At 40.6% G+C, this 27,074-nt stretch overlaps 1 protein-coding gene across 2 annotated transcripts in view; it reads left to right on the top strand.

The window, feature by feature from the left end:
- SAMD8 (sterile alpha motif domain containing 8) overlaps nt 1-8,788 on the top strand; it is a 71,440-nt gene extending 62,652 nt beyond the window's left edge. For both annotated transcript variants that reach the window (XM_015592311.2, XM_006915491.3), the window contains exons 5-6: nt 3,859-4,009; nt 4,183-8,788. In XM_015592311.2, coding sequence (XP_015447797.1) covers nt 3,859-4,009; nt 4,183-4,487 — 456 coding nt within the window. In that variant the 3' untranslated portion in view covers nt 4,488-8,788. The remainder of the gene's footprint in view (nt 1-3,858; nt 4,010-4,182) is intronic.
- Nucleotides 8,789-27,074: the final 18,286 nt, after the last annotated feature.

Here is a 27,074-nt window from a genome sequence, read left to right as displayed (position 1 = left end):
GGATGTGTTGGTGTTGGGGTCCCTTGGGAGGGGCTCCCCTGTAGGCCAAGGTCAGCCACTGCTTTTGATTGCTCAGGGCTACCTGGTGGGAACTACAAAATGATCTACAGATGGTTGTTGCCTCTATTGAATCTATAGGTAAGTGGAAAAGACAATGCTGTAGACAGCGAGTGGTTGGTTATTCCCTGTCCCTGGGGCAGTTTAGCAGAGGGACCAGTGTTCTGCAAGGCCTGACACTGCCTATCAGATGCCTGTAAGTCTCTGAAACTGGATGAGCCTCTGGGTGATATGTGTGTAGGGTGGCGCAGGAACCCTGGGAGTCTCCTGGGTCTAGTGAGTAAATTTCCTCTTGCCGCTGCAGTGTCAGTTTACATGCCCTCGCTGTCTCTGTGGTTCGCTGTACAAGTTTCCACTTGTAGCAAGGTCAACTTCTGCCCACCCTGGGCCTAAATGCGCTACCCCAGAGCAGAGGCAGCTGCCTATCAATGTGCAGTGGGCACTTTGTGTACTGGATGGGGCAGGAGCTCAGGGAGTCAAGGGCCGCCAGGCCAATACAGACTCCTGCAATCCCCTTAAGAGATAATGCAGCTCATACAGTCAGCAGTGATCTGTCCACAACTGTTTTCTTCAAAATGCGCTCACTGCACTGGCCAACGTCTATTGCTTGCGCTAACTGCTCAACCCCAGAGCCAAGCAGGGCATAAGAGGCTACTTGTCAATGGGCTGCAGGCACTTTGTGGCTTGTGAGAAGTGAGATCTCAGGGAGACAAAGTCTGTGTGACCAGTACAGCCTCAGTTTTGCTGCAACTTCTGTTCCTGGGCGTTCCCACTGTAGACAGATCACAGTGAGACCAGCTGTTGTCAGGGATGTTCCCACAGACCCTTGTGCTCCCCGGACACAATATTGTAACTCCTGCAGGCAGCAAAGGTCTGCCTGCCATTGACCCTGTGCCAGCCAAAGTTTGTTGCCTGTGTGGATTAGGCGATCAGAGGAGGGGAAGGGCAAGACCGTGTCAGTTCACTATCAATGGGCCACCTAGGGCAATTAGTGGGTAGGATGGAGCGGGGTCTCAGAGAGACAATGGCAATCAGATCAATAGAGCCTCAGTCTTGCTGCAAATTTGGTAACTGTTGTGAGTTCCCACTGAAGACTCAGATCACAGGAAGACCAGCTGCTCTCTGGGACTGGCCCACAGGTCCCCGATATCCGCCCAAGTTCACTTTGGCAGCAGTGATCTGCCTAATCTACCTCTGAAATGTGACTCACAGAGCTGGTTGCCCTCTGGGAATGGAAATGTAGTTTACAGAGCTGGCGCTGTTGCTGGGATTGGAAATGCCTCACAGCGATAGCCGCCCTGCTGTGAATACTTTTGGTTCTGAATCATTCCGAGCCTGGCAACAATCTAGCAACAACTGCTCTGGGCAATCTGCAGGTTGGGTGGGGCAGGGTCTCAGAGAGACAATGGCAGTCAGATCAATTCAGCCTCCATCTTGCTGCAGCTTTGGTAACTGTTGTGAGTTCCTGCAGAAGACCCAGCTCACAGCAAGACCAGCTGCTGTCTGGGACTAGCCCATAGGTCCCCTATATCTGCTCAGGTTCGTGTTGACAGCAGCGATCTGCCTGACCATATCTCTGAAATGTAGCTCACAGCAGCCACATTACTGGGATTAGAAACACAGCTCTCAGAGGTTTCTAATGGCCCTGTGGGAGGGGTCTGCACAGTCAAGGTGGTAGGTCTGTAGATTGCCCTGTAGAGGGTCCGGACTAAGGCACAATGGTGGCTGCCTTTCCAGCCCTCGTTCAGATGCCAGGCAATGGAGACCTTTTCAGAATGAATCCCGTGCGAGTCTTTGACCCACTGCCGATGTCCCGGGTGAGTGTCCACAGGTCAGAAAACCTTTGCGCGGGTCCTTCAAAGGGACATCTAAGAGTTCAGTCGCCCTCCGTCTCACCTAGACGGCTAGAATCCCTTCTACAGTAAGAGTTATTGGAATCTTCTCTTCCCTGGGCTGGGACTCTGTGCTGGAGAGTCCTCAGATGAGACCAGGACCCCCCTCTCCCTCAAGAGAGCCTCTGCAGCCTCGCTGTCCCTCCCGGTGATCCTCCACCACCCACGGGTGTGGGTCCAGCCCAATTCACGACTTCACCCCTCCTACCGGCTTCGATGTGGCTCTTTGTTATTATCAGATGTAGGTGTTATGATCAGCTGGACTTCAGGTGATTCTCTGCATTGGTTATTTTATAGTTTGGTTGTAATTTCAGTGCGGTCCTGGGAGGAGACGAACCCTGCTTTTACCTGGTCCTCCATCTTCCCTCTATCAATTATGTTAACTTCAAAGCAAAGAGCAGAAGCTGAACATCTGGTGACTTGTTATTGTTTAAGCTATAACTGTTTTGTGCTTACTAGCTACATTTTTCTATTATCTCAAGCACAGTGTACTTTTACACATTTTTTTCTGGAACTTGCTTTACAAGTGGGCTGTCAGGATATGACTAACATCCTTTATGATCTTTGACTATAAGTGACTAACATATTTTCTTAATCTTTAACTATAAGCTATGTGACAACCAAAACAATTGAAACATTTAGTTAAAGCCTATACCTATATCTCTAGACTGTATGACCTAATATCTAAACATGTTTACTGTTAATAGCTGGTTTCAGTTCCTTTTGTCCCTTAGTCATAATAGAATATTTAAGACATAGGGCTTTAGAATTGGACTCCTTGGGTTCACATCCCAGTTATGTTTCTTACTAGCTGTGTGACCTCTCTCAGTCAGTTTCCTCATCTGCACAATTGAATTAATTCATAGGATTGTTGTGGAAATTCAATGTAATAACACATAAAACACTCAGAAGCATGCCTTGCACATTGTAAATGCACATAAAATTTTAGCAAGTTTTTGTATTATGTGTTAAATACACTTTGTGTGTGTGTGTGTGTGTGCGCGTGTGTGTGTGTGTGACCATTGCTCAAACTCTTTCTCAAAATGCATTTTGAAATTTATGTGTGGGATTTGGGATTAGGTTTGGCTGCTAACAGGAAGCTCAAGATGGCTATGGTTTAATAAATAAACAGTAGTTTATGCTCTCTCAGAGAGAGTAGATATTCCAGGTCAGATATGGAACCATCAAAAACCCATGATTTTTATGACTTCCTGTTCTCTTATTCTTACATTTGGCTTGCATCCTTAAGGCCATTTTGTGGTCCAAGATGGCTGCTAGAGCTTCAACTATCATGTCCAAATTGTAGGCTAGGAGAAGGAAAGATAGAAAAGACTTCCTCTGAGCTGTTGTCTCTTTCCTTTATAAATAGTCTTCCCAGAATTCTTTTACACTTTCGCTAAGATCTTCTTATAAAGAACTTAGTCACATAGCCATACCTAACTGCAAGGGAGGCTAGGAAACGCAGTGTTCTGGTTGAGTTCATTGCCATTTCAAATAAATTCAAGATTCTGTTACCACTGAAGAAGGAAAGAATGGATATTGAATGGCTGTCATCGTTTCTGTCATAGCCTATTACTTATTGGCAAGAATAGCCAAGCAAATACTACTTATTATATTAAAAATTTGGAAATATTTTTGTGTTATAGCAACCTTTTCATTATAAAGAAACTCCTAGTAGAGACGTTTGAATTACACTGATGTCATTTAATTACCAAAATATTTTCTGAGTATAGCCAAGCTTTGATCACCCATTCTTGATATCTGGAATTATTTAGACTGGTAGTCCCATTGCTTTTGCTTAGATCTTATTTTGAAGTCATTCAGCATTTGAATTTCAATGGGAATGGATGCTTGGAAAGCTCCTATCTTCCTAAGCATTTGAAGCACTAATTCATAGCTTTCCTTATAGATATATGGCAGTGTATGGGAGAAACTACACCGGGCCTTTGCCATTTGGAGTGGCTTTGGTATGACCCTAACCGGCGTTCACACTTGTGGAGATTACATGTTCAGTGGCCACACAGTCGTCCTAACTATGCTGAACTTCTTTGTCACTGAATGTAAGTATCTTTTTAGTGCTTCTATGCGTATCAGATGACTAACTGCAGAGAAAGCTGCAGGAAGGGTATCAAGTATCTACGAAGGATGGGAGAAACAGACTGATCTAAGAAACGTGACTGAGAAGCATTGGAAGGAATGTGGTTTTAAAATAATCTTTCTGTCCTTTTCCCAGATACACCAAGAAGCTGGAATTTCTTGCATACTTTATCCTGGGTTCTCAACCTCTTTGGAATCTTCTTCATTTTGGCTGCCCATGAACATTATTCCATTGATGTGTTTATTGCCTTTTATATCACAACAAGACTCTTTTTGTACTATCATACTTTAGCTAATACCAGAGCATATCAGCAGAGTAGGAGAGCAAGAATTTGGTTTCCCATGTTTTCTTTTTTTGAATGCAATGTTAATGGTACAGTACCTAACGAATATTGTTGGCCATTTTCAAAACCAGCAATAATGAAAAGACTAATTGGATGAAGACTATCTTTGTTATGGGTTCATGATTAAATATACCGTACGTGTTGAAAGTGAATAACTTTGCTTTCTCCCCCTAGGTTGTTCCTGGATGCCTTGCTTTTTGGCTTATATGTTGACAAAGTTAAGTTCCCTGTTCTGAGCAAGGCTGCGATTATAGAAAGCAAGAAAGAAAAATCAAGAGTCCTTATATATCTGTTTGAACAGAGAGCTTAAGTCAGTGTGTTCTGCCCCTTCTCTTTAGGCAGAGGTAATGTAGTGATTGAAGTCAGACTGTTACCCTTAGCCTGTTGAATATTTGCTTATTGAACTTAAGCAAATCGATTTAAGCAATTTGCTGGTTGAAAAAAAAAATTTTTTTTTTTATTTTTTTTTTATTTCCAGTAGGACTCCAGTCAGGAAATAATATTTTTTGAAGCTCTTTATTATTTTCAAAGGAAAAACCCCTGCCAAGTGAACAGCACTTGTTCTTTGAACTAATTTCTGCGTCTTTTTTAAAATGCAACTCTGGAAAGTGATCCGTTTTACTAACAAATAATTTTTGTCTTCGAAACCATCTTTAAGAAAAGTATATTGAACATACCAGGATGCCTGAAACAAGAAGAGAAAGGGGCCATAATGAGGTGACAAAGTACAAATATAGTACTGGCATTTTTCACCAAAGATGCAATGAAAGATACAGTTGCTATTTTGTTCTGAGAGTTCAGTATTCATGAGGGGAAAATGACCTATAAATGAATTTTAGTGATGTAAGTACCTGGAATAACTTTGTGCTATAGCTGTTAGATGACAGCCCAATTTTAGGCTTTTTAATGGTAATATTTAATGAGCAAAATAGTGGAGTGTTTTACCAGATGTTAGATAAAGTTCTTATGTCCTTAAGTAGGGAGATATGCATGCAAAAATTTTTTTCTCTTTCTGAAAAGAACTTTATAAAAGGGTGCAGACATAACGTAACTTTTTAGTTTTTGAAATTTCTTGTTCTTGACCATCAGAAGCAATCACAGACATATATGGATATGAGAAGATTTTGTTTTTTAGCTTTACAAATACAGTTGTGTACATACATTCTTTCTATTTAGTCTTAATTTGGCATTCAGGAATTGATATAGATTAGTTGCTGTTTACAACACTAGAATTTAGTACCTTATGTAATTTAAAATTTGATCTGTGTGATAACTTTTGTCACTTCACTTTTAATGATTTTATAAAGTAGTTATGACAATAGGATGATTGTATAATTGGAATTTGAACCCCAACTTATGAATTTAGCCACTTAGAATATTAATTGTGTAGTTTTTACATTCCATTTTAAAACAAGGAGTTAGAAAAGGTGCTGGCATATTGAGGTCTAAAATCAGGCCCTCTTAACAGGAGCCTGCTCCTTATATGGGTAAAATATTTTATTTTTGCACTTTGAGTCATATTCCCACCCCTGTATAAGCTATGGAGGACTCTCGAATGGTTTGGGCAGGAAAGGAATATTATGTGAACAAGTTTAGCCAGTGCTGAATGACCCCAGTTTGGATCTGCTCTGACCATCATTTTTTATTTCTCACTTGAGAAATGGCACAAAGCAATTCAAGTTTTATTATGCTTTTAAATCTCATACTTCAGAATCTTATAATATCTTAAATTGTTGTTTCTATTACATGCTACAGAGAAACATATCAACATGTCATCTAAGGAAACTACATAATTATGAAGGGTGAAGGATACTTCCTATGCCAGTTAGAGTAGTTTGACCCTTGAGGTCAAAAGATGTGTTACTGCCATTTTTTCCCAAATGACAACAGGACTGAATTTAGCTAGAGACTAATGTTGGCTTTTGGAAAAATGTTTGAAAAAAATCTGTGGTGATATTAATTCAAAAATGTTAAGTAGCTACTTCATAGTAAATATCTTAACATCAGTCCTCTTTCCTTGATATAGATTCTATTCTAGAACAAAATAGAAAAAAATAAATTGAAGCTAATTTGCAGAGCTATTAACTTTGCGAGTGCCTAACAGCAGACCGCTGGGAAGATTGTAAAATAACTTTTCAGCTTTGCATTTATCATATTTGTTTTGAAGAAAAGGTAAGCTAGACTTATAATTTATTGTTATAACTCTTACAAAGCAGTGTTTACATAAATCAATCATCTCCAAGTCTCTTTCTTGAAAAGTGAGACAAATTTTTTTTCCTTAATGTGAAATCTATATTTTACTCGCTTTTTGTTTTGTCCAGAAATTTCCAGACTTTGGTTTTTGTTTTGTTTTTTTCTTTGTTAAAATCTAAACCACAACGAATGTTTTTACATTTACATTTTGGGTGTGAATGTGGCTAGGTAGAGAAGCTACACGCCCTAGATCAACATGTTTTTTGACATTGTAATAAGTTCTACAGTTGCAGACTTGTGAGAGGCTTACATTATTAAACACCAAGACCTCAGTATAGAAGGCACCAAGACGGTTTTTGGTTTGAGGATGCAAACTGGAGATTATATTGAAAGTTCTTGATGCATTTTCTATGTTCCTGGGGGCAGTGTGGACTTTTTTTTTTTTTTTTCTTTTACAGTCCATTGCAGGACAGTGTTACTGAAGAGTAATCGAAGTTTATAGGGAGTAGAATGTTTTGAAGATGGCATATTTGCTGTTATCACCAAATAATTTGGGAGGTATTTTATTGGCTATGCTACAGAATTCTCAGCATGCCTATCCTCTCCTTATTCTCTGTGGCCAGCATTATTAGAGTAAAAAATACAACTTTCAAGTGCTGGAACTATTCATTAGTATCCTTTTAAATCAGAAAGCAGTGAGCTTAGCCTTAGAATCAGTCAGCTAATAACTGTGGACTGTTCGCCAGGAAAAAACCATTGACTGAGAGACCTGCTGGTAGTGTAACTTTGACACTGCAAGTGGCATTCTTCTCTACCCTGTACTTGCCTGGTTGTTGTTACTTAGAATTCGAAAAATTCTTTAGCTTCAAAATGGAGAACAGGAGAACCAAATGCTTTTATGGCTGATATGAAACAGTCTGTTTTAGGGACATCCGTTTGGAAAGTATTATTTATATATTCAAAGTCATATTAATAACACTAACTGCTTTGTATTCAGCAAAAGTCATTTTCACCATTATGAAACATCAGAAAGTTTCATAGTAAACTTTTTTAAGGATCCTAATTCCAAAATGCTTGAGAACATTAACTATATTCTTGTTTTAAACCCTCTGACCTAATAAAGTTAATTATTTGTTAGTCTTTTTGTAGACAAGTTATCCTTTACTAAAAGTAACAATGGTAATAGTCATTTGTCAGATCTTTATGGTATTCAGGCATTTGAGACAAGAAAGCTCTCGTTTAGAATAGTTCAATAGCTTTCTCAAACAGTATCGGTTTCATTTAGATAGTTTCAATGCCAACTTTACGTGATATTTAAGATAGTTTGCATTTGTAAAAAATTTAGCCTGAATTATCCCTATCTCTCTGTAGAGAATTATTAGCAACATCAAAAGTCAGGCTGCTTCAGGTGACCAATGAGAAAGGAGAGGGAGAGGTTCTTTTTCCCTCTCTGACATTAAGTGGCTTTGAATGACTGAAATTACTGTGGAAGTAGATTTTGGTCCCCCTCTCACCTACCCCTCATCGCCAGCAAATGCCACAGTTTCAAGGAACTAAAATGTGGCCTGTTACTTTGTATCAAGTTAAATAAAAATATCTATGAAATCTATAAGCCATAATTCAGCTACCATTAAAGTTGGTTTTTGGAATATGTCCTGCCCTAAATTAACCAAAGGACTTTTTATTCAGTGTACTCCATGTTTAAGCATAAGAAAGCTTTGTGCCAGATATGGAGAGAGAAAGAGTACTGTTAATTTCATTGTTATTTCAGGTCTGTTTGAATCTGAACTACTGGGTTGTCCGAACCTAACCAAGCAATGTTATTAGTAATATTATCTTTAAATTGCTTAATTTTAACATTTTTTAAATTTAGAGAATCTATGGATTGTTAGGATAATTGAAGTATTTCTGATATGGAACAAAGGAAGTAGAAACTGGTACATGATGGGGGAAGCGAAATTAGCTTGGATTAAAGTGGGCATGTTTCAGGAATTCTACCTAAATGTCACCCTATCCACAGAGAAACTAGTGTTACTTGAAGATGTGAAAGTTCCTGTGGTAGCCATACCTTGAAGCACACAGTATTGTATATAAGTAAATATCTTGATTCTAAATTAAATCTAGATTTAACTAATATATGTTATTTTATATCTTTGTTGTATTAAAATGTTTTAAAACACTAAAAATAAAACATTTGAAAGTTGGTTTACAGTCTCTTATTTGTCTTTGCATTATTAATGCAGCCGGCCTATTTTTTAATACAGTGAATTTTTATTTTTGCAAATGGTTAGGCCCTACAACTTTAAATCCAAATGTAGTATCTAGTCTCTGGCATTTTCTAATTCTTAGTTGTTCCTTAGATAACTCATTTTCCCTTTCCCCTTTCTTTTCTGTAAACTAGGGGGAAAAGTGACCTTCCTCAGGATATTAGAATAATTGTAGATTAAGTTGAGAGGGAGCAAATAACTATTCCTGGATACATTAAAGTTTTTCTTTGTTATTTATTTATTTAGTTAGTTTTTTATTTATTTTAAGTGTAGATTATATTGGAAGATAACCATCATCCTGTCAGGTCAGCTTTGGAGATAATGATGAACAGAAAAAGAAGGGAAGCAGTTGTGAGGGGTAGTCCAGTAGCCTAGAATCATGGAGAAGTGGAACCCTAAATATTGTCACTGGTGCAGGACCACATGAGCTTAATCCACAATTGATCTTGTCTTGGTTCCATAGTGTAGCAGTTAGCATGTCTGCTTTACACAACTGAATTTGTCTTCACGATTACTAATAACTGTAGCCTCTCTGGTGCTGGCCCCAGCTGCTCTTTCTCTCAGGAACTATAGAACAGAATAGTCCAGAACAGACCTAGAGGCTGCTTGGTGGAGAAGAAAATGCACTGGATTTAAATTCTGAGGTCCTGGGTATAAGTTACACCTCTATCGCTGAGTAAAGTTGGCCTTTTCTTCCAGCCCCACTTAACCTTATGTGTAAAATGGCGGGGAAATGCCTACCTCATAGATTGTATTAAGGGCCAGATTATGAAAGTACTGTAGCCTTGCTGGCCCAGTACATGGTACATAGTGCTGAAATAGTCATTGAATTTAGGTCAATAAAATAGAGCTTATGTCCCAGGGAATTAATAATCTAGCTGGCAAGATGACATAAAGGGCTAGCTAATGACATTCATTGGTGGACTAGACCAGCAGTTTTAAAATTCCTTGGCTGAACTTCTTCAGGGGGAAGGGAAGGGAGTTGGAGCTTGTACCATTTTCTCCCAAAGTTGATGTTTTACATATTTGACTTTCTTAGTTTCAAACAAACAAACAAACAAAAAGGTGGTGGGGAGGTGAAGATAGGGGAAGGAAATGTTTGGAAACGACTGAGGCAATAGACAAAATTATTTTCTTCATTTCATGGTAGCTTAAAAGAGGAAGGGCTCACTGGGAGCCGAGGATCCAAGAAGAATTCGCTAAGCATGTAAAACTTGAACCGAGCCCTCCCTGAAGGATAATTCGTAAGAATATAATGAAAAGTTTAGAGAGTTCTAATTGTCATGCATTTTTTGGATTTATTTGTGTGTGTATTACGGAGCTGTTGAGGGGATATGTGTTTGATTTTATAATAAATGGAAGCATTGGGAATGCCTGTTGCTAGAGTCTAAATTGTGGGGACAAGTATAAGTAGTTCTCTAAAACAGGAATTGGTAAAGGGTAGAAGTGTAAGTCAAAAAGAGAGAGATAAGATGGTGAAAAGTACACAAAGATAACTGGAGATGAAAGGAAGGCTAGAGACTCCAAGATAATATAGGTCAAGGAATCAGGACCAGGCACAGCTTGTAGGAGGCCTTTGCCCCTAGTTGAGGAAGGTCAGGACACCAAACAAATGAGCTACCAACTGCTACTGGCTGGTGTGTTATGAATCTAGAATATATAACTACGTTGTATCCAGAATTGTCTTTCTTGTAGTTGTGTGCCTAACCCACCCATCAAGTGAGGTGGGAGCCGGCTCTGGTGGAGACTTGAGGAGGGTGCTGGGGTAAGAGAATGCCTCAGGGGAGCTCAGTTATCACCTTCAGCTCTAACTTTGAAGAAGACCAGATGATAGCTCTAAGACCTCTGCTAGGATAGCATGATATTTAGGTGCTATATGTTCTCAGCTCATAGGGCTCCCTACGAGAGCCAGAAATACAAAACCACCATGACCTGTTCTATCTTTACTTAAGAGCCCTGGATCCACTCTAAAGAAAATACCTACACCTAATGGTTTTTAAATACAGACTAATCAGCAGTCTTCATCTCTAAGACATCAAAGTGCATGAAATTTGATCCTATTTTTCCACAAGAACTGATTTTGAGGCTTAGCTGGGGAGCATTCTGGCAGGAGTGATGTAATTCGAGGGACTGCAACACGGTTGAAATTTCACATGTAGAAATTTGATAAGCCTGACTGTCCAGGCAGGATTCTGAATTTTCTTCTCTATTGATTCCACAGTGGTACTAGAGATTCCTACTATATTTTTAAAAAGTTATTAATTGTAAGTAAATAATTTATGAACATGGTAACAGTATATAGTGAAAACTCTTCCTCTCACCCCTGCACCTTTCGTGCTTCTTCCAAGAGGCAACCATTTGAACTCGTGTGTTTTCTATGCATATACAAACAAATAAGTATTTTTAGCTTTTAGTTTTACATATTTTACACAAATTGCAGCACATACACGTACATGCATATATATACATGATTTTGCACCTTGCTTATTTCACTTAATGTGCTTTCCCTCCAAGGACACACTTTAGTTGAATTAGTTGAGTTTATTGCTCATTGCCGTGAGGAAAGAACACATACCATGAAGAATTATAGGGCATTTCAGTTGGACAGTGTTGGAAAGGGCTTACTATAATTTGGGTTTGGATTAGATGGTTTTTGGGCAAAGTTTCAAGGAAGCGTGGATTTGCTCTGGATTGGATGCTTTCAAGGATGCTGGGGGCAATTCTATGATTGTGTATCTTAATCTTAGCAATAAGGCAGGAGGAATGAATCAAGGCTAATGTTAAAATTGATAAAGAAACAGTAGTCATATTAGCCAGGATAGAGGGATATTTGGTCGTTTTTGCTGACTCGGTAATGCTTATGTTTTTATCTGTGTTCAGACATGATTACTGAGTAGTCTTGTTTTTGTCTTTATCACAGTCACAGATCTCTTGTCTAATGTTGGTGTTGTGTGAATTTTATGTCAAGGGGAAAACAATAAGGCCCATCTGTGAGTGCCAGGCCAGCCTCTAGCAACACCTAGTTGTGGCTAATGGTACCAGGAGCTGCTTTTCTCTTTCTCCGATGATATATTAGTGTTCTCTCCATTCAAGTACATAAGGAATGAGATTTGCTTCATTCTCGTTAATGAAAGCTTGATATTTCATTGTATGGATGTCATAATTTGTTACTCATTCCCTGAAAGGTGGGCATTTAGATTGTTTACAATTCAAATAGTGCTGCAATAAATAACATGTTACTTTGCATGTGTACAAGTTTATTAGGAGAATAAATTGCTAAAAGGGAAGTTGTCGGATCCAAAGTTTTGTGCGTTTTAAATTTCGTTAGATATTGTCAGATCAACTTCAGTAGAAGTTGGGCCAATTTATTCTTTCACTAGCAACGTATGCGTTTTCCTGTTAATCCACATATTGCCAAACAGTGTAATTACTGAATTTTCTTATTTTTGCCAATCTGATAGGTTTAAAAATGATATCATAATTCCCTTTCTACATAAGTAAACTGCAGAAATATTTTTATTTTATTTTCATTTATGTTTTATTTTAAAATTTTTATTAAGTTTATTGGGGTAACATTGGTTAATACAATTATATAATTTTCAGGTGTACATTATAATTTGACAACTATATATTCTATTGTGTGATTACCACCCAGAGTCCAGTTTCCTTCAGCTACCATATATTTGATTCCCTTTACCCACTTCCCCCTCCCCCGACCCCCTATATTTGCCCTCCTTTACCCTGTCAACCCCCTATATTTGACCTCCTTTACCCTGTCTGCCTCTCTCCTCCTCCCCCATCCCCTACCCTCTGGTAGCCACTAGTCCATTGTCCATGTCCCTGAGTCTCTATTTGTCCTGTTCATGTGTTGCTTTTAGGTTTATATCCCACATATAAGTGATATCATGTGATTTTTAACTTTTCTGTCTGGCTTATTTCCCTAACATGATTATCTCAAGGTCTGTCTATGTTGTCGCAAATGGCAGTATTTCATTTCTTCTTATGGCTGAGTAATATTCCATTGTATATATGTACCACAGCTTTTTTAGTCACTCATCTATCATAGGGCACTTCGATTGCTTCCATGTCCTGGCCACTGTGAGTAGTGCTGCTATGAACATCGGTGTGCAAATATCTTTTCAGATATGGGTTTTCAAGTCTTTGAGATAAATACACAGTACAGGGATTGCTGGATGATATGGTAGATCAATTCTTAGTTTTTTGAGGAACCTCCATACTGTTTTCCATAGTGGTTGTACCAATTTGCAGTCCCACCAGCAGTGTATGAGGGTTCCTTTTTGCAGAAGTATTTTTAAATAGTAATATAATAAAGGAATGGTGGAATGGTTATAACTTTTAGTATGCAAATCATTCTGAAGACTTAACTGAATTACAGACTGTCATATATTTTGTTAAAAACACATGACTATAAGATGGGAAAGGAAGGTAATTTAGTAGATCAAGGACTGTTTCTCCCATTTTATTTGTGGCATAATCTTTAACTTGGCCATCTCTTGCCATTGGAGAGTAGTGGCTTTTTCTGATAATTGTCTTCCCTAAGCAGCCAAAGGAAGCTAAGTCCTGCCTGGTCTAAGGGAAAGTCTGAAGAACTCAGTTGCTCTCACTGTTTAAAGTTCTGTAAAGGGTAAGTGTTAATACCTGTCTGCCCACCAGCAGCTACTGTTGGATCTGCCATCACCTATGAGACATTCCAAGGACCCAAATTTACCTGTCTCAGGTATAGGGCTCCATTATAGATGTGTAGAACCTGAGGTATGGAAGATGTTTTGAAAGAATATTTAGCAAATATTTATTAAACACCTACTATACACCAGGCACTATTTAAACACTGGTACATTAGTGGTAAACAAAACAAAGTCTCTGCCCTCGGCAAGATTACTTTTGAGACAATAAACAAATATATGAGAAAGAAAAGCATCCCTGACAGGCATCATCTAGTAACTGGCCTAGTTACAGTGGTGTTCCCCTACTGAACATAAACAGTGTTATAGAATATCAACATAGGAAGAAGGTTCATGACCATGACAGACCATCTTCACTTGTAATCAGGCCTGAACAGATACTGCAACTCAAAAATAATCATATACCCCTCTCTCCCAATTAATATGTGTAACTGAGATACTGAATTGCCCCAGCTTTCTAAAAACACCCACTCCAGAATAACACCCCACTTTTTACCTGACAGCACTAAAAGGCCTTCAACGGAGGTGACATTTGAGCAGAGAGTAGAACCATGGATATCTAGGGGGAAGAGCAAGTGCACTGTCCTCTGGGGCATGTTCTACAAACAATTCAGAGGCCAATTTGGCTTAAGAGTCAAGGAGGGAAAGTGTGATTGGAAGTGAACTTAGAGAAGTAGCGGGGCTCCAATCATGCAGGCCTCAAAAGTCTTGATAAGGACTAGATTTTGCTTCAAAATGTTCTAGGAAGCCATTGAGAGATTCTGGTTTTGTGTGGGGGAGTGACACTGCCCTTAGGCTAAGGCAGAGAAGGCCTCATTCACCCACCTCCTTCGATGTGGGGAGAATGCACCATGATCTCCGAAATGCTGTGGTGAAATGAGGCAGCAGTGGATATAAAAGGAAACAAGATTTGTCTTAACTTTAGTTTACTTGAATAAAAAATTAACAGGCTGACATCAATCTAGAGTTATGAGAATCCTGTTTTTGCTTGAGGTTGGCTTTTGCAGGTGGGTACCAGCAGAGGGTGCTACAAACCTCTAGCAGCTGGTATGCCTTTGTCACTTAGGCATAAAATGAACTACGAAGTTACTTTTTTGAAAAAAAAAAAAAGTATAGTGTGCACAGCAGAATCATCTGGCTTGTTAAAACACAACTCTAGACCCGACCTCCTGAGTTTGAGTATGTGAATGGGAGAAATTCTCATTTCTAACAGGTTCTCAGGTGATGCTGATACTCCTTTTCAGATTGGTTCTCTCTCTGGAGGTGATCAGAATCACCTGAATAACCTTTCAACTTGTCTGAGGCACCTTCCCCTAAGGGCATTTCAGAATGGGGTGGAGTGAGAATGCAGATGTTTGCAAAGTTCCCTAGTTCGCTCCTCCCTCCTCTTAGGTGGCTGAGAAAGTACTCTGTAAATTGAAGCTCTATACAAATGATTACCTAAGCATAATACTTAGCTTTTTTATTCCCCCATTCCATCTTGTAATTTTGGTTTCCAGTTGAAAATTACTAGTGTATAGAAATACAATTGATTTGGGGATGTTGACCGTTTACCCTGTGATAAATATTCTATATTGCCAAACTTATGTACTAATTCTAGAAGTTCTTTTGAAGATTCCTTAGGATTTTTTACGTAGTTGTAGACAGCCCCCTCATCTGTGAATAGGGACAGTTTTATCTTTCCCTCACTTCATCTTGAACTCTTGTTTCTCTGGTGGCCAGAACTAGATCTGCTGACCCTATTCTGTCAAGATATTCATGAGCACATAACGCACCAATTCACAAAGCAATTGGCAGTATTCTGAATCCTAAGTAACCACTGAGGACACTTAGGGGAAAAACATCTGAAATGTGATAAGGGTGCTGGCCCTAAGATGAGAGAGACCTAGCCTTGATGAAACATGTTCTCATTGGCCAAGATCTCCCAGCTGAGCATAGTCCCCATCTGACCCACCAACTGATGCAGCTGTATGAGTAAGCCCGAGGGAGACTAGGAAATGAACTGTCAGTCACTGTGCAGAATCATAGACATAACTTGTTTTAAGCCACTATGTTTTGGTATGGTTTGTTAGGTGACAATAGATAACCAATATACCTAATATTTTATTTCTAAATCCCCTTCTCATTGGTCTATATATATCGAGAGGCCTGGCTCTACTTCTTTAAGAGGTCAGAGTGTGTTTTTCCAGCTTTCTTGGCCAATATTCAGTTTCATACTGTCCTGAATGTTTTCACGAGTCTAGTCTTGGCTCTGCGGCTGTTATATATTAAATGCAGTCTCTGTTGAGTCACTTGTGCATTCTCACTTGGCTTTGCCTGGTATTAAATGGACCAATACATAGGCTTTTAAATTTTTTCAATTAAATCACAGCGTTAGACTCCTGCCAAAATGGAATAATAGGGACCAGATTTACCTTCCCACTTTATTGATGCTCCCTAATTTGTCACCATCATCCTAAATATGATACTCCGGATGTGATGTGGGTCCAGTACTGAGGACAGCCAGCCCAGGCTCCTCTTGATCTGGACTCTATATGTCTATCGTTTCGTGCTTGTAATTTCGTGAAGGATGTAGAACCTGAGCAGGGACTGTCTGTAGTAGGTTGTGATCTGGTCTCCAGCCTGCCCTTACTAGGCAACCTCTCTTTCTGCTATCTCTTTCTCTAATATTCCATCAGTTGTAATTTCCATTCTTGCCATATTATTTACAGTTTGTTGGATATGCCGTGCTGTACCATGCCTAGCATCTTATGTGCTACCCTTCCCTTCTTTATCTGTTGCACAAACATCCTCTATTTTTAAGAATCTGTTTGACTCTGAGGCCTTCCTGATGTTCTCAGGTTGAACTGACTCCATATCTCCACTGTCCTTTGTTCATACAGCAATCCTTACGCCTATAGAACATTATAATACTTGTTTGTGTTTGTCTCCCTTTCTAGATCATAAATCTCTAGGTCAGTGTCTAACACATACTAGTTGTTTAATAAATATTTGTAGAAGAAAGCAAGAGAGGAAGAAATGTGTGTCACAAAATCTGAAAGAACAGGGATTTCCCCCTGGCTGGAAGAATAAGCCCATACAAAAGCCGATTGTTCTTTCTGAGTGATGAGTACAGTAACTTGACTTCATGCTAACAGAGCCATTGAGGCATTAATTAGGACTTAACTAAATTTGAAGGATTAGCAAGTTGGATAGGTTATACCATTTATAAACATAGGGTTTGTCCAACTAAAATACTGTGATATAAACAAGACTAAGTATTTAAAGTAACTTTTAACACCTGACAAGTAACCCTTTCTATATCAAAATTTGATAGACTGAATTAGAAAATATTCTCATCTGTTCATTAAAACAGATTTCTCTTAAGACCTATACTGAGGAGCAATTTATTAGCATAGTTCCATTAGATTCCTGAAAGTAATAAAACTGAATTTCTTTTAATATGCTTTATGAGTCAGTCAAAACAACTCTTGTCAGTTAGACCTAGTTAATCTGAGTTAACTATATTTGAAGCCTTTGGCACTGCAGAGAGCAGAATGATTCATTCAAAGGGTGTGTCTTTGTAATCTGTCTCATAAAATTGCTGAAAACTCAGAAAACTGATGCTGTTTTGGAAGAGATGAAGGAAGTGTTCCTGGTAGACTTTGACCTCTCGATTTGAACCTCATGAGCTTGGTGGCTTTCTTCTTGTAGGGGAGCCATAGCAGCAGCAGCCTTGACTCTTAACAGGCATTCCTTCCAACCTTCCCCTCCTAAAAAAGAAAAAAGAAAAAAGCTCACTTCTATATACATATCATACCCATAGAGTTTCCCTTGGCACATGGTCCTAAAATGAAGAAAACACAAACTGGCCATGGAGGGTCATCCTGGTCATCCTGCGAGAACAAAGGGTGTTACCTAGGGGAGGAAACCTTGCTACACATGAACACACTTGCCTATTGGGAGAGCACAGAGTGCTGGTCTGTGCCTGCCAACCAGGGCCTTAGGCATTTGTTCCAGCTATGACTTTTCTACTCTTTGCTAAAATGTCCTGGAGCTGGGGTTTGAAGGAACTAATGAGGCTTTGGGCAAAGCTAAGGGGAGAGCGAAGGTGTCCCCTGCCACTGGAGAACAATGCCAGGCTCCTGGCACAGGTGATGTCTTTCCTGAGCCTCCCCAGAGGCAGAGCCATAGGCTACACATATAGGCAGAATATCTAGGAATTCCAGTAGCTTCCTTCTTCAAAGACCTACATCCGGTTACTTTGGGGGCCGCCACTGCTATGCTATGGTTTCCCCAACCAAGTCAGACTCCATGAGGAAACTCTAAAACCGAGGTGGCCTGACACTGTGCACTGAAGGAGAAAGCAATACTCTGAACTAGGCAGACAGCCCTGGTTCTGGGTGTTCTAATTGTGTCCCATCGCTGACACATTGTTTCTCATGGATCTTGGTAATTGCCTTCCTTTGCTTTCCTGCCATTTTTTTTCTAGTTGCACTGATAGTGGTATGAAGCTTGCACTGCTAAAATAGCCCTTCCAGGTTGTGTTTACAGGTCGTGCAGTGCCAACTTCTGCAAAAGGGTCTGGGGGTACACCTTTGGTATTACTGGCCCTCTTCCAGGCAGTTATTTCTGAAATCGGATTCTTTTATATATTTAAATATATAATATTATAATGTAACTATAAACATTTTCTATTTTATACATATATTATATACTTTGAATATTTATTTACATTTCCTGTACCACCAGCTGACTCTCCTGATTGGCTCTTCTTCTCTGAGATGACCCTTTCTTTCTGCAAATGGCCATTTTCCCCCCCACTCAATTTAACAACTGTTTGTCAGTCTACTATGAATAAGATCTATATTTCAGGGTTGAGTTAAAGATGAAAATTACACTGTCTCCCATCAGGTTTATGATCCAATAGGGAGAAGTAAAAAGAAAAGTACACAAATGACTGTAAATAATCATAATCATTGTGTTTATTGAGCACCTGCTATATGCTCAGTGCTTTAAATGTGATATTTCATTTAATCCTTGCAAGCCTTGCAAGATAATGGTGTCATCCCCCATTTTGTAGCTTGTCGAGGGATTCCTTAAGGTTATAGTGCTAGTAAGTGACAGAGCTGGTATTTGAATGTGGGCCACTGTCTTCCAGAATCCATGAGCTTCCCTACTGTAGTACCAAGAGGCCTCACAGTACAGACCATAAAAATCAGATGCCATAAAAGTAATGTGAGGCTCCAAGGAGTAGCTGGATCTAGAAATACTTATGAACACATTTAAGATAGGTGTACTAGTTTACATCCTCCAAGCAGCAAAGGCCAAGATGGAATTAAATGTGCAAGAGATTTATTGAGGGATATGCCTATGATGGACAAAAGAGAAACAGTAGAAGCTTCAGATTTCAATACAGGATGGAAGCAAGATTGAGTAGGAAGACTCTCAGATGGCAATGCAGTTCTAAGAAAATTTTGGCTAGGCTGAAGGTGTTTCCTCAAGCCAAAGTCATCTGTTAGAGGAATCGCACGTTTTGTAGGGATGGACCTACATGAGTGCCCTCGCCATGCTCGTTCATCTGCTGGTAGCAGCCTGTGTGGCTTCACTGGATCCAGAGGGGCAGCCCCTGGAACAGCGAGTCTGCTGTGCTCCTCATAGCAGCAGATCTGAACAGTGCATTTTCATGGCTGCCCTGATGGGCTTAGAAGAACTGGCTAAGTGTCAGGGTTAGCTATGTTGAGAATGACATTTGAGATAGCACATCTTCTATAGAACACTAGTCTCTCAATATTCTTCTTGAAAAAATTGGGAACATATTGCTTTTTTCTCTCCGAGACTCATCGTGCACAGCAATTCAAGGCTCTGAGAAGTTCCACTTTAAAAAAATGGGTTAACCTTGGTTTAATCGAACAGTTCCCAAACCTATTCGATCTCAAAGCTCCTTCTATATATTAATATGAATGCCCTGTGTAATTAATTTTCAACAAAACTCTGTGCTTGCTTAGAAAATTAGGTTTAGGCCATCTTCTGGGGGGCTTAAGCATGGATTTAACCTGGTGCATGGGTTCCTTCATAGAATGATTCTGAAGAGAAGTTTCATTTACGCAGAGTTTGCTATCTGGCAGTGATGTATAGTGGAGATTGGAGCAAGAGGGTGGCCCTCAAAGTTTACCACTGATTACTTACAGCCATAACCAGCCCTAAGATTGCCCCATCTCCAGATATAGCATGTGAATCATTTGAAATCCAATTGCTTTAATTCCAACTAAAGGTCTAGGAGAACTTAAATTGCTGGGAGGGGTGGTAGGTCACCCAGTATCAAACTGACCAACCTCCTACAGCCATAAATAATGGCCCATTGTCCCTCTGGCTTCCTCATCAGCTTCGCTCTGTACTGAGTGTCCAGGCGGCTGCCAGCCAAGCTGCCCTTGTGACTTTCCCAGGCCTCAGAACTCTCCCTCGCCCTCTTTCCACTGATTCCCACACCAGCCCCAGAGACACAGGGCGGCCACACAGTGGATGAGAGTCATGAGACATTCTCAGCAGTGACCTAGTGACAAGTCTAGAGAAGTTTTATTGTGGGGGCTCATGCCCTCACCACAAATTTACCAGGGAAAAATTTTGAAGGCAACCATCTCTCTTAATGGACTGTGGCAAGAATGGTCCAAAGCAGTGAAGTCTTTGACTGTTCCTTAAATACGATTAGTCACCCTCAGTAGGTAAGGCCTTGAAAATGGGGAAGCAATGTGGATGGCGGTTAAGAGCATATGCTCAGACAGACCCAGGTTTAAATTTTGTCTCCACCACTTAAAGAATTAGCTATGCATCCTGAGCTCGTGTTTAATATCTATCTATAACAGGTATCTATATAGTGCCTGTTTCTAGGGTTGTTATAAGAATTAAATAAAGCATATGAGGGGTTTAGAGCAATGCCTGGCACAAAAGAAGTGCCCGATGTATGTTAGCTATGATTATTTTGATTGTGTTCATCATTACTGATGTCATCATTATTAAATACTGGATGGGTGAGTGGGGATAGAGTTGAGTAAGAAATGGTTCTCACAAAGAGTTTGATAGAGAAGGCAGAAATCAGAGTATTTTAAAAAAAAAAGACATGATATTAGGTAAATTTTACTTTAAAAAAGAACCATAAACAAATACTGAACTCTTAGTTAATGATATGAACACTGAAGTATTTAGGGGTGAAGTGTGAAATGGATCCAAAAATTAAGATGGATTGATGAATGAATAGATGGATAAATATGGGATAAAACAAATATAGAAAAAAATGGTAATTGTAGAATCTAGGTAGATATATGAGTGTTCATTCATTATATAGTTCTTTCAACTTTTCTGTATGTTTGAAAATTTTTATAATCAAAAATTGAGAAAATATGTGATAAATGCCATAAAGTAACAAATGCTATAGAAGCTTGGAGGAAGTAAATGAATGTATAGCTTATAAGTCAGAAAAAAACTGTGGTAGGAGTACATTTGAGATGGGCTTTAAAAGGATTCAGAGAGTTTAGCTCCAAACATTGGGATCGGGAAGCATTCTGGTGGGATGAACGCCATAAGCAAAGGCAGCGCCACTAAATCACTGCCTGTGATTTGGGAATAGTCTGTACCCTGACCTAGCACAGGTGGCAGGTAGGAAACATGACTGCGATGGAAGGCAGAGCAAGATCATGGTCCATCTTTCTTATATCAGGGGGCCTTATCCTATGAGTAAATGGGAACCACTGAAGTTTCTTGAGTAGGACCTTTCTGTATTTCCCAGTCACTTTGGGTTAAGGTTTCCCATAGAGGAAGATGTGAGCTTTTTCAAGGAACAAAACAATGTTTCACCAGTGTTCTCACTGGAATTCTGAGTAAGACCACAGGTTGCTGACTGGATGACAAATAGCTTTATATCAGTCTCTGCATCAAACCAGAAACACTACACTGGAATATCAATTGAGAGGAACTACATGAAGTTTGCACTTAAATTGTATCCTGTTAAGCTGTAACCCCACTATATGCTTTAATCATTACAATTTATATTAAATACTAAATCAGAATGGAGTCCACCCTGCATGGGATCTGGAGAGCTATAGAAAGCTCCTCCTTTTCCCTAGTCACTGCTGGGGTTTGATAGACCATCTACATCAGTGCTTTTCATGCTTTAGTGTCCCTAAGAATGACAGCCCAAAATTGCATGCACAAAACCAGGCACATTGTCTTTTATGCATAATTTCAGGGATTTTCCACAAGTACTGGCTTGACTCTTGAGCCCAGTTAATCCTAGGATGCCCCTTAACTCCAGCTGCGGGTCCTAACTCCTCAAAATATTTTTAAGTCCCTCTATTCATCTGTGCTTTCCTTAGTTTTCATCCCAGTCCTGTCTGTGCTTCTTTATTCCTGGTTTGTCCTCCTACTGTTGCCCACCCTGCCACCTCATCCTATGGTGCCTTCAAGAACCTTGTTCTATTGTAAGCAAACTACCCTAAGCCCTCAGCTTCACCACTGAATACTCCTTCAGTCTCCTCACCTTAGCGCAAAACTACCTTTTCCTATGGATACTGGATCCCAGGGAAGACTGCTCATTCTCCTCCACCTTCCTCCACCCTAGGACTGGACCTGGGGATAGGAAGGGTGGCTGCTTTCTTCATTCTTCCGCCCTCCTATAAAATCACCTGCTTTGAGGTTCATGCCATCAGTTCTATCACCCTCTGCTTGTGTTATCTTTTATGACCAGCGTCCTGGTCACTCCCCTGGGTCCCCTGAGGACTTTGGTGCCTACCTCACAGTTTATCTGTCTACCTCTTATCCCAGTGATATCCCAGTGACTTCACTATCCCTGGCAACAACTGGCGCCTATCCTACCATTGTGTATTGGATGTGTGGGGGCAGATAGCTCCAACAACCTACCCTCACCCATTGTCCTTGACCACCTCAACTCCAGTGAACTTCACTTCCACTCCACCCTTTCATGGCTACTCATCATCCAGAATGCTCCACTGCTAACTCTTACATCCCAGCATCCTATATTCTAACCATAACTACACTTATAGTCTTCTCTCTCACTCTCTCATCTCATCTCAATGTTTGTTTCAATTGCATGAAGACTCCCAGGCCTTGGCCTCAGTACTGCCCTTAAAACTGGGCAAGAGAAGCCCCACCCTGGGCCTCATAGTTTAGAGGGCCCTATGCTAGCTAGATCGTGCCTATCCTATAGGGCGAGGAGTCTGCAGGGCCAAGGGAACATGCCCACCGAAGCTCATGCCCACTCTCTCCATTTCCGGACCAAACTCTGGATACAGAAGATATCTGTCTTCCCTGTTGAAGAAGTCCTGAGCCTGCTTCTGGGGCCTGCATGGACTTCTTCCCCAGAGCCCTTTCTCCTGAGCATGGACTGAACTGCCAGCAACACACCCTAAGCCCGGGGGTGGTCAAGGAGCCTTTGTACGTGATGGGGGAGAAAGCTTGGATATGTGGCTGGGGTATACCTCTCACGTTGAGGAACAGCTTGGGACAGGAAGAGAAGGAATGTGTATCTAGGGCTGGCTCTCCCCATGTGACCTCATCTGGCACAAACAGGAGTAGGACTCAGTCTTCATAAAGGATCCTTCAAATTTTGCCTGACGAGATTTCAGAACTGCCGTGGACTCCCATGTTAATCCTATCCTCCACCTTTTTGATCAAGGGTGTCTTTAGCAGTTATCCCGTGCCTCTCTCCCTGTGAGTGTTGGATGTGTGTGGGGCAGCTTGTTTCTTTAGTTCATAGGTCTTCAGATCAAAGGAATTGTACTGGAGTTGCTGCACGTAAGGAACTTCACCTGAGAAACTTCTTGCTGATGCTATAAAAAGGCCGGAGGTTTGGGGAGGGAGTTATATTTTCCGTGTAGGAGAAATGTAAACAATGTGACCAGAGCATTGACTGTGGTGATTTAAAATATATCCACAAATTCTTCGACATTCCTTTCAAAAGGTGGAGCCTAATGCCTCTCCTCTTGAGTGTGGACTGGTCTTAGTAACTCACTTCTAACAAATAGAATAAGACAGTGTGATTTCTGAGGCGGGAACATATGAGACATTGTGGCTTCAGTCTTTCTCTCTTGGATCACCTGGTCTGGGAAAAGTTATCTGCCATGCCATGAGGACACACTTAAGCAGCCCTATGGAGAGATCCATGCAGTGAGGAACTAAAGACTCTTGCCAGGAGCCACATGAGCGGGCCATCTTGGACGTGGATCCTTTAACACAGTCACCCCTTAGGAAGATTACAGCCCCAGCTAACATCTCCTCCCTCCCCACTGCATACAGCTCCAGGTCTTCCTAGGTCTTCCTACTCTCATCCAAGGTCTTCCTAGGTCTTCCTACTCTCATCCAAGTACTAATCAGGCTCGACCCTGCTTTAGCTTCCGAGATCAGATGGGATCAGATGGGATCAGGCGTGTTCAGGGTGGCACAGCCGTAGACCCAGCTAACATCTTGACTGCAGTCTCATGAGAAGCTCTGAGCCAGACCATCCAGCTAAGCTATTCCCTAATTTTTGACCCACAGAAAATTTCAGATAACAAAATATTTGTTATTTTAAGCCTTAATTAACAGTAACTAATACTCCATCTTTACCTCACTCGACTGCTCCCCAGGATGTGCTACTATTAAGCACTCTCTCCTGGACCTCCCAGCGCTCTCCCCTTTCGGCTTCTAGGAAGGTACTCCCTCTTGAGTTTTCTTTTAGCCTCCTGGCCAGTCTTTGTCAGTTTTCTTCACTAGCTCCCCTGCTGTTTGCCCTGAAACACTAATGCTGCTAAGGCTTCCACCATTTTTTCCTACCCTATTTCTCATCGACTTTAATCACATCTATGGTTAATCATAATTAAAACTAAAAATTTCACGCCAGTGTCTCTTACCCAGACCTTTCTCCTAGGCTTCATAACTTCCTATTGGACAACTCCATTTAGATGTGGCCCCTGGCTTTTCATGCTTATCTGAAATTGAATCATCCTCTTCACCCTCACATCTGCCCCTCTTCCTGTAGCTCTTCCCACAAAGGAGTGCAACCTTTGTGCTCCTGGTTTTTCGAGTTAGAAATGTTGCTCCCAGTCACCCTAACTCCTCCTCACTTGCTACTTTCAGGGCCTTCAGCTTTCGACTCCAGCCAACATCTTTAGATTAATCTCTCAACTTTTTCTATAGGTTTTTTTTCCAGCTTTAATTAATGAATTACTTGTAGTTTCCAAATGATTCTTGCCACTTCAATCCTGGTATGGCTTTGCACATGCCTCCTTCTAGAATTTTGCTTTTCAATCCTTGACCTATTGGCTTTGTCATTTTGACAAGTCCTACTTTCAAACTTTAGTGCAAGTGTTTCCTCAGACTGACTGTGCCCACAGTTCTCTTACGCTTATGTTTAGCATTGTAGTTGCAACTCCTGAATTCTCCATCCTTTGCTGTGAGACAATTCTCCCTGGTGTTTCTGCATGTCTTGTGACAGCTTTGATCTCAAACTATCTATTTTGCTACGTAAACATCCTTAGGAGCTAGGGGTAGTGTCTCCCTCTAGGGTAGAGGGCAGATTTTATTTCCTGGGAAGTATATGATTGTCTCCCTCTGGGGCAAAGGTTGGGCAGGTTTGTTAGTAGCTCCTTATAAGAGAGGGAGTTTTCTAACCTCAGGATTCCGCAGCTGTGACACAAACATATGGTGTGCACAGCTTCTACCTAGGGTGGTCTGAATCACCCTTGTGGGACACAGATGGCAAGGAGAGCTGCTCTGAACACAGAGCTTATGCTCTCTGCCGTACCACAAGTAACGAAGTCCTTCGTCTCTAACTTTCGAGTTTTATGCTTCTGTCATAATCTATGAACTTATGAAACTATGGCAGACTAACTTGCTAGCTTGCAAGTAGGGTAAAATCTTGGACCCTCCACAGTTCTTGATACCTCTACACACACTTGACTATAAGTGCCTTGAGAGCAGAAACTGTATCTGAATGGACCTTGCTTCCCCTTTGGGTGACACGAGGTAATGCTGCTTTGGTCTAAAGGGCTTTGGATGTAAGTACTCATATATATTTACTGAATCCAACTTTGAAATAAACTGCCATGATTCCTCTGGTTACGAGGTATCGTGTACATTTTGGGGGTTTGGGAGAAGCCTCAGATTAATGTTCTGTGGCAAAGCAAAATTCTCTGGGGATTAAAAATGCTGCAGATACAGTAGTCCCCACTGTCTATGTAAAAACATCCAAACCCGTAGAGAATTTTTATGAGTTTATTTGAGCGAAAACTGACAACAATAGCCAGGAAGCAAGATGTCAAATGCTCTGGAGAATAATAGTTTTTGAAATTAAGGAAAATTACATGAAGGTGGGAGAGAACAAGGCGGGGACTGAATTATAGGGTAGTTAACAAGATTATGTGCTTTCTCTTTAAAAAAAAATTTTTTTTTATAAGAGTTTACCTGAGCCAAACTGAAGACATTGTCAGGAAGCTCCCAGATTTTATGTTTTCTTGAGGGTGGTTACTTCTCTTGAGGGGTATTACTTATTTCAAAGGTGTATTAACCTAGATCTATAAGAACAATGGACAGGGCTTGCTTATGGCAGAGTTTACTTTCCACAGAATCCCTTTTTCTTCCACGCCTCTTATCTACAAGGGTATATGTTTCAAGACCCTCAGTGGACAGCTGAAATGGCAGATAGTACTGAACCCTATATGTACTATGTCTTTTTCCTTTACATACAGCTTTTCTACGGCCTATCCAAGTTGCCAGCATCACCACTCTCATACTTTGGGACCATTATTAAGTAAAATAAGGGCTACTTGAATACAAGCACTGCTATACGGGGACAGTTGATCTAATAACCAATATTAGGGCATAGATACCCAGGACAAAGGGATGATTCATGTCCAAGGAGGGAGGGAGAGACGGGAGCAAGATTTCATCACGCTACTCAGAAAAGCACAGTTTAAAACTTCTGAAATGTTTATTTCTGGGATTTTCTTTCTGATTACAGTTGATTACAGGTAACTGAAACCACAAAAACCAAAACCACGCATGAGGGGGGCACTACTGTAGTTCACAACGTGAATGAGCCCTACTGCAGGTAATGGAGGTGACTGAGCTAGAGACTAGGTTTTCTAGGAGGTGACATGTTATGCTGCAGTTGGGATGGGATGTCAGTCTCCCATTAGTCTCGCAATAGTATCAAACATAGCCAGAGCAGACCAGCTCCCAGTGGAGCCAAGTTGATTTCAGACCAACCTGTCTGAGCTTGAATGACAATTAATTAGAGTTTCTAGTGCCTGAACTCTTACGAGCAAAGACTCTACTCTTTCCTCCTAATCCTTTACATTAATAACCCCTACCATAGCCAGGCAAGAGTGCTGGCTGGGCTTGCTCACCGGAGAGAAATCCAGCGTAATCTAGGTTTGGATTCTGGAAGCCTATCTAGCTATCCTCTTTCTGGTTTAGGAAGAGGGTGGAACCTCGGCAGCATTCGAGCAGAGATGGCTTTCAGAGCCAGAGGAAACCGGGGGGGGAGTGGGG

The sequence above is a fragment of the Pteropus alecto genome, unplaced genomic scaffold (assembly GCF_000325575.1).
Source record: "Pteropus alecto unplaced genomic scaffold, ASM32557v1 scaffold155, whole genome shotgun sequence".
Classification (NCBI taxonomy): Eukaryota; Metazoa; Chordata; class Mammalia; order Chiroptera; family Pteropodidae; genus Pteropus; species Pteropus alecto.
Note: the sequence above shows the minus strand (reverse complement) of the source record. Positions and strands in the feature narration are given on the sequence as shown.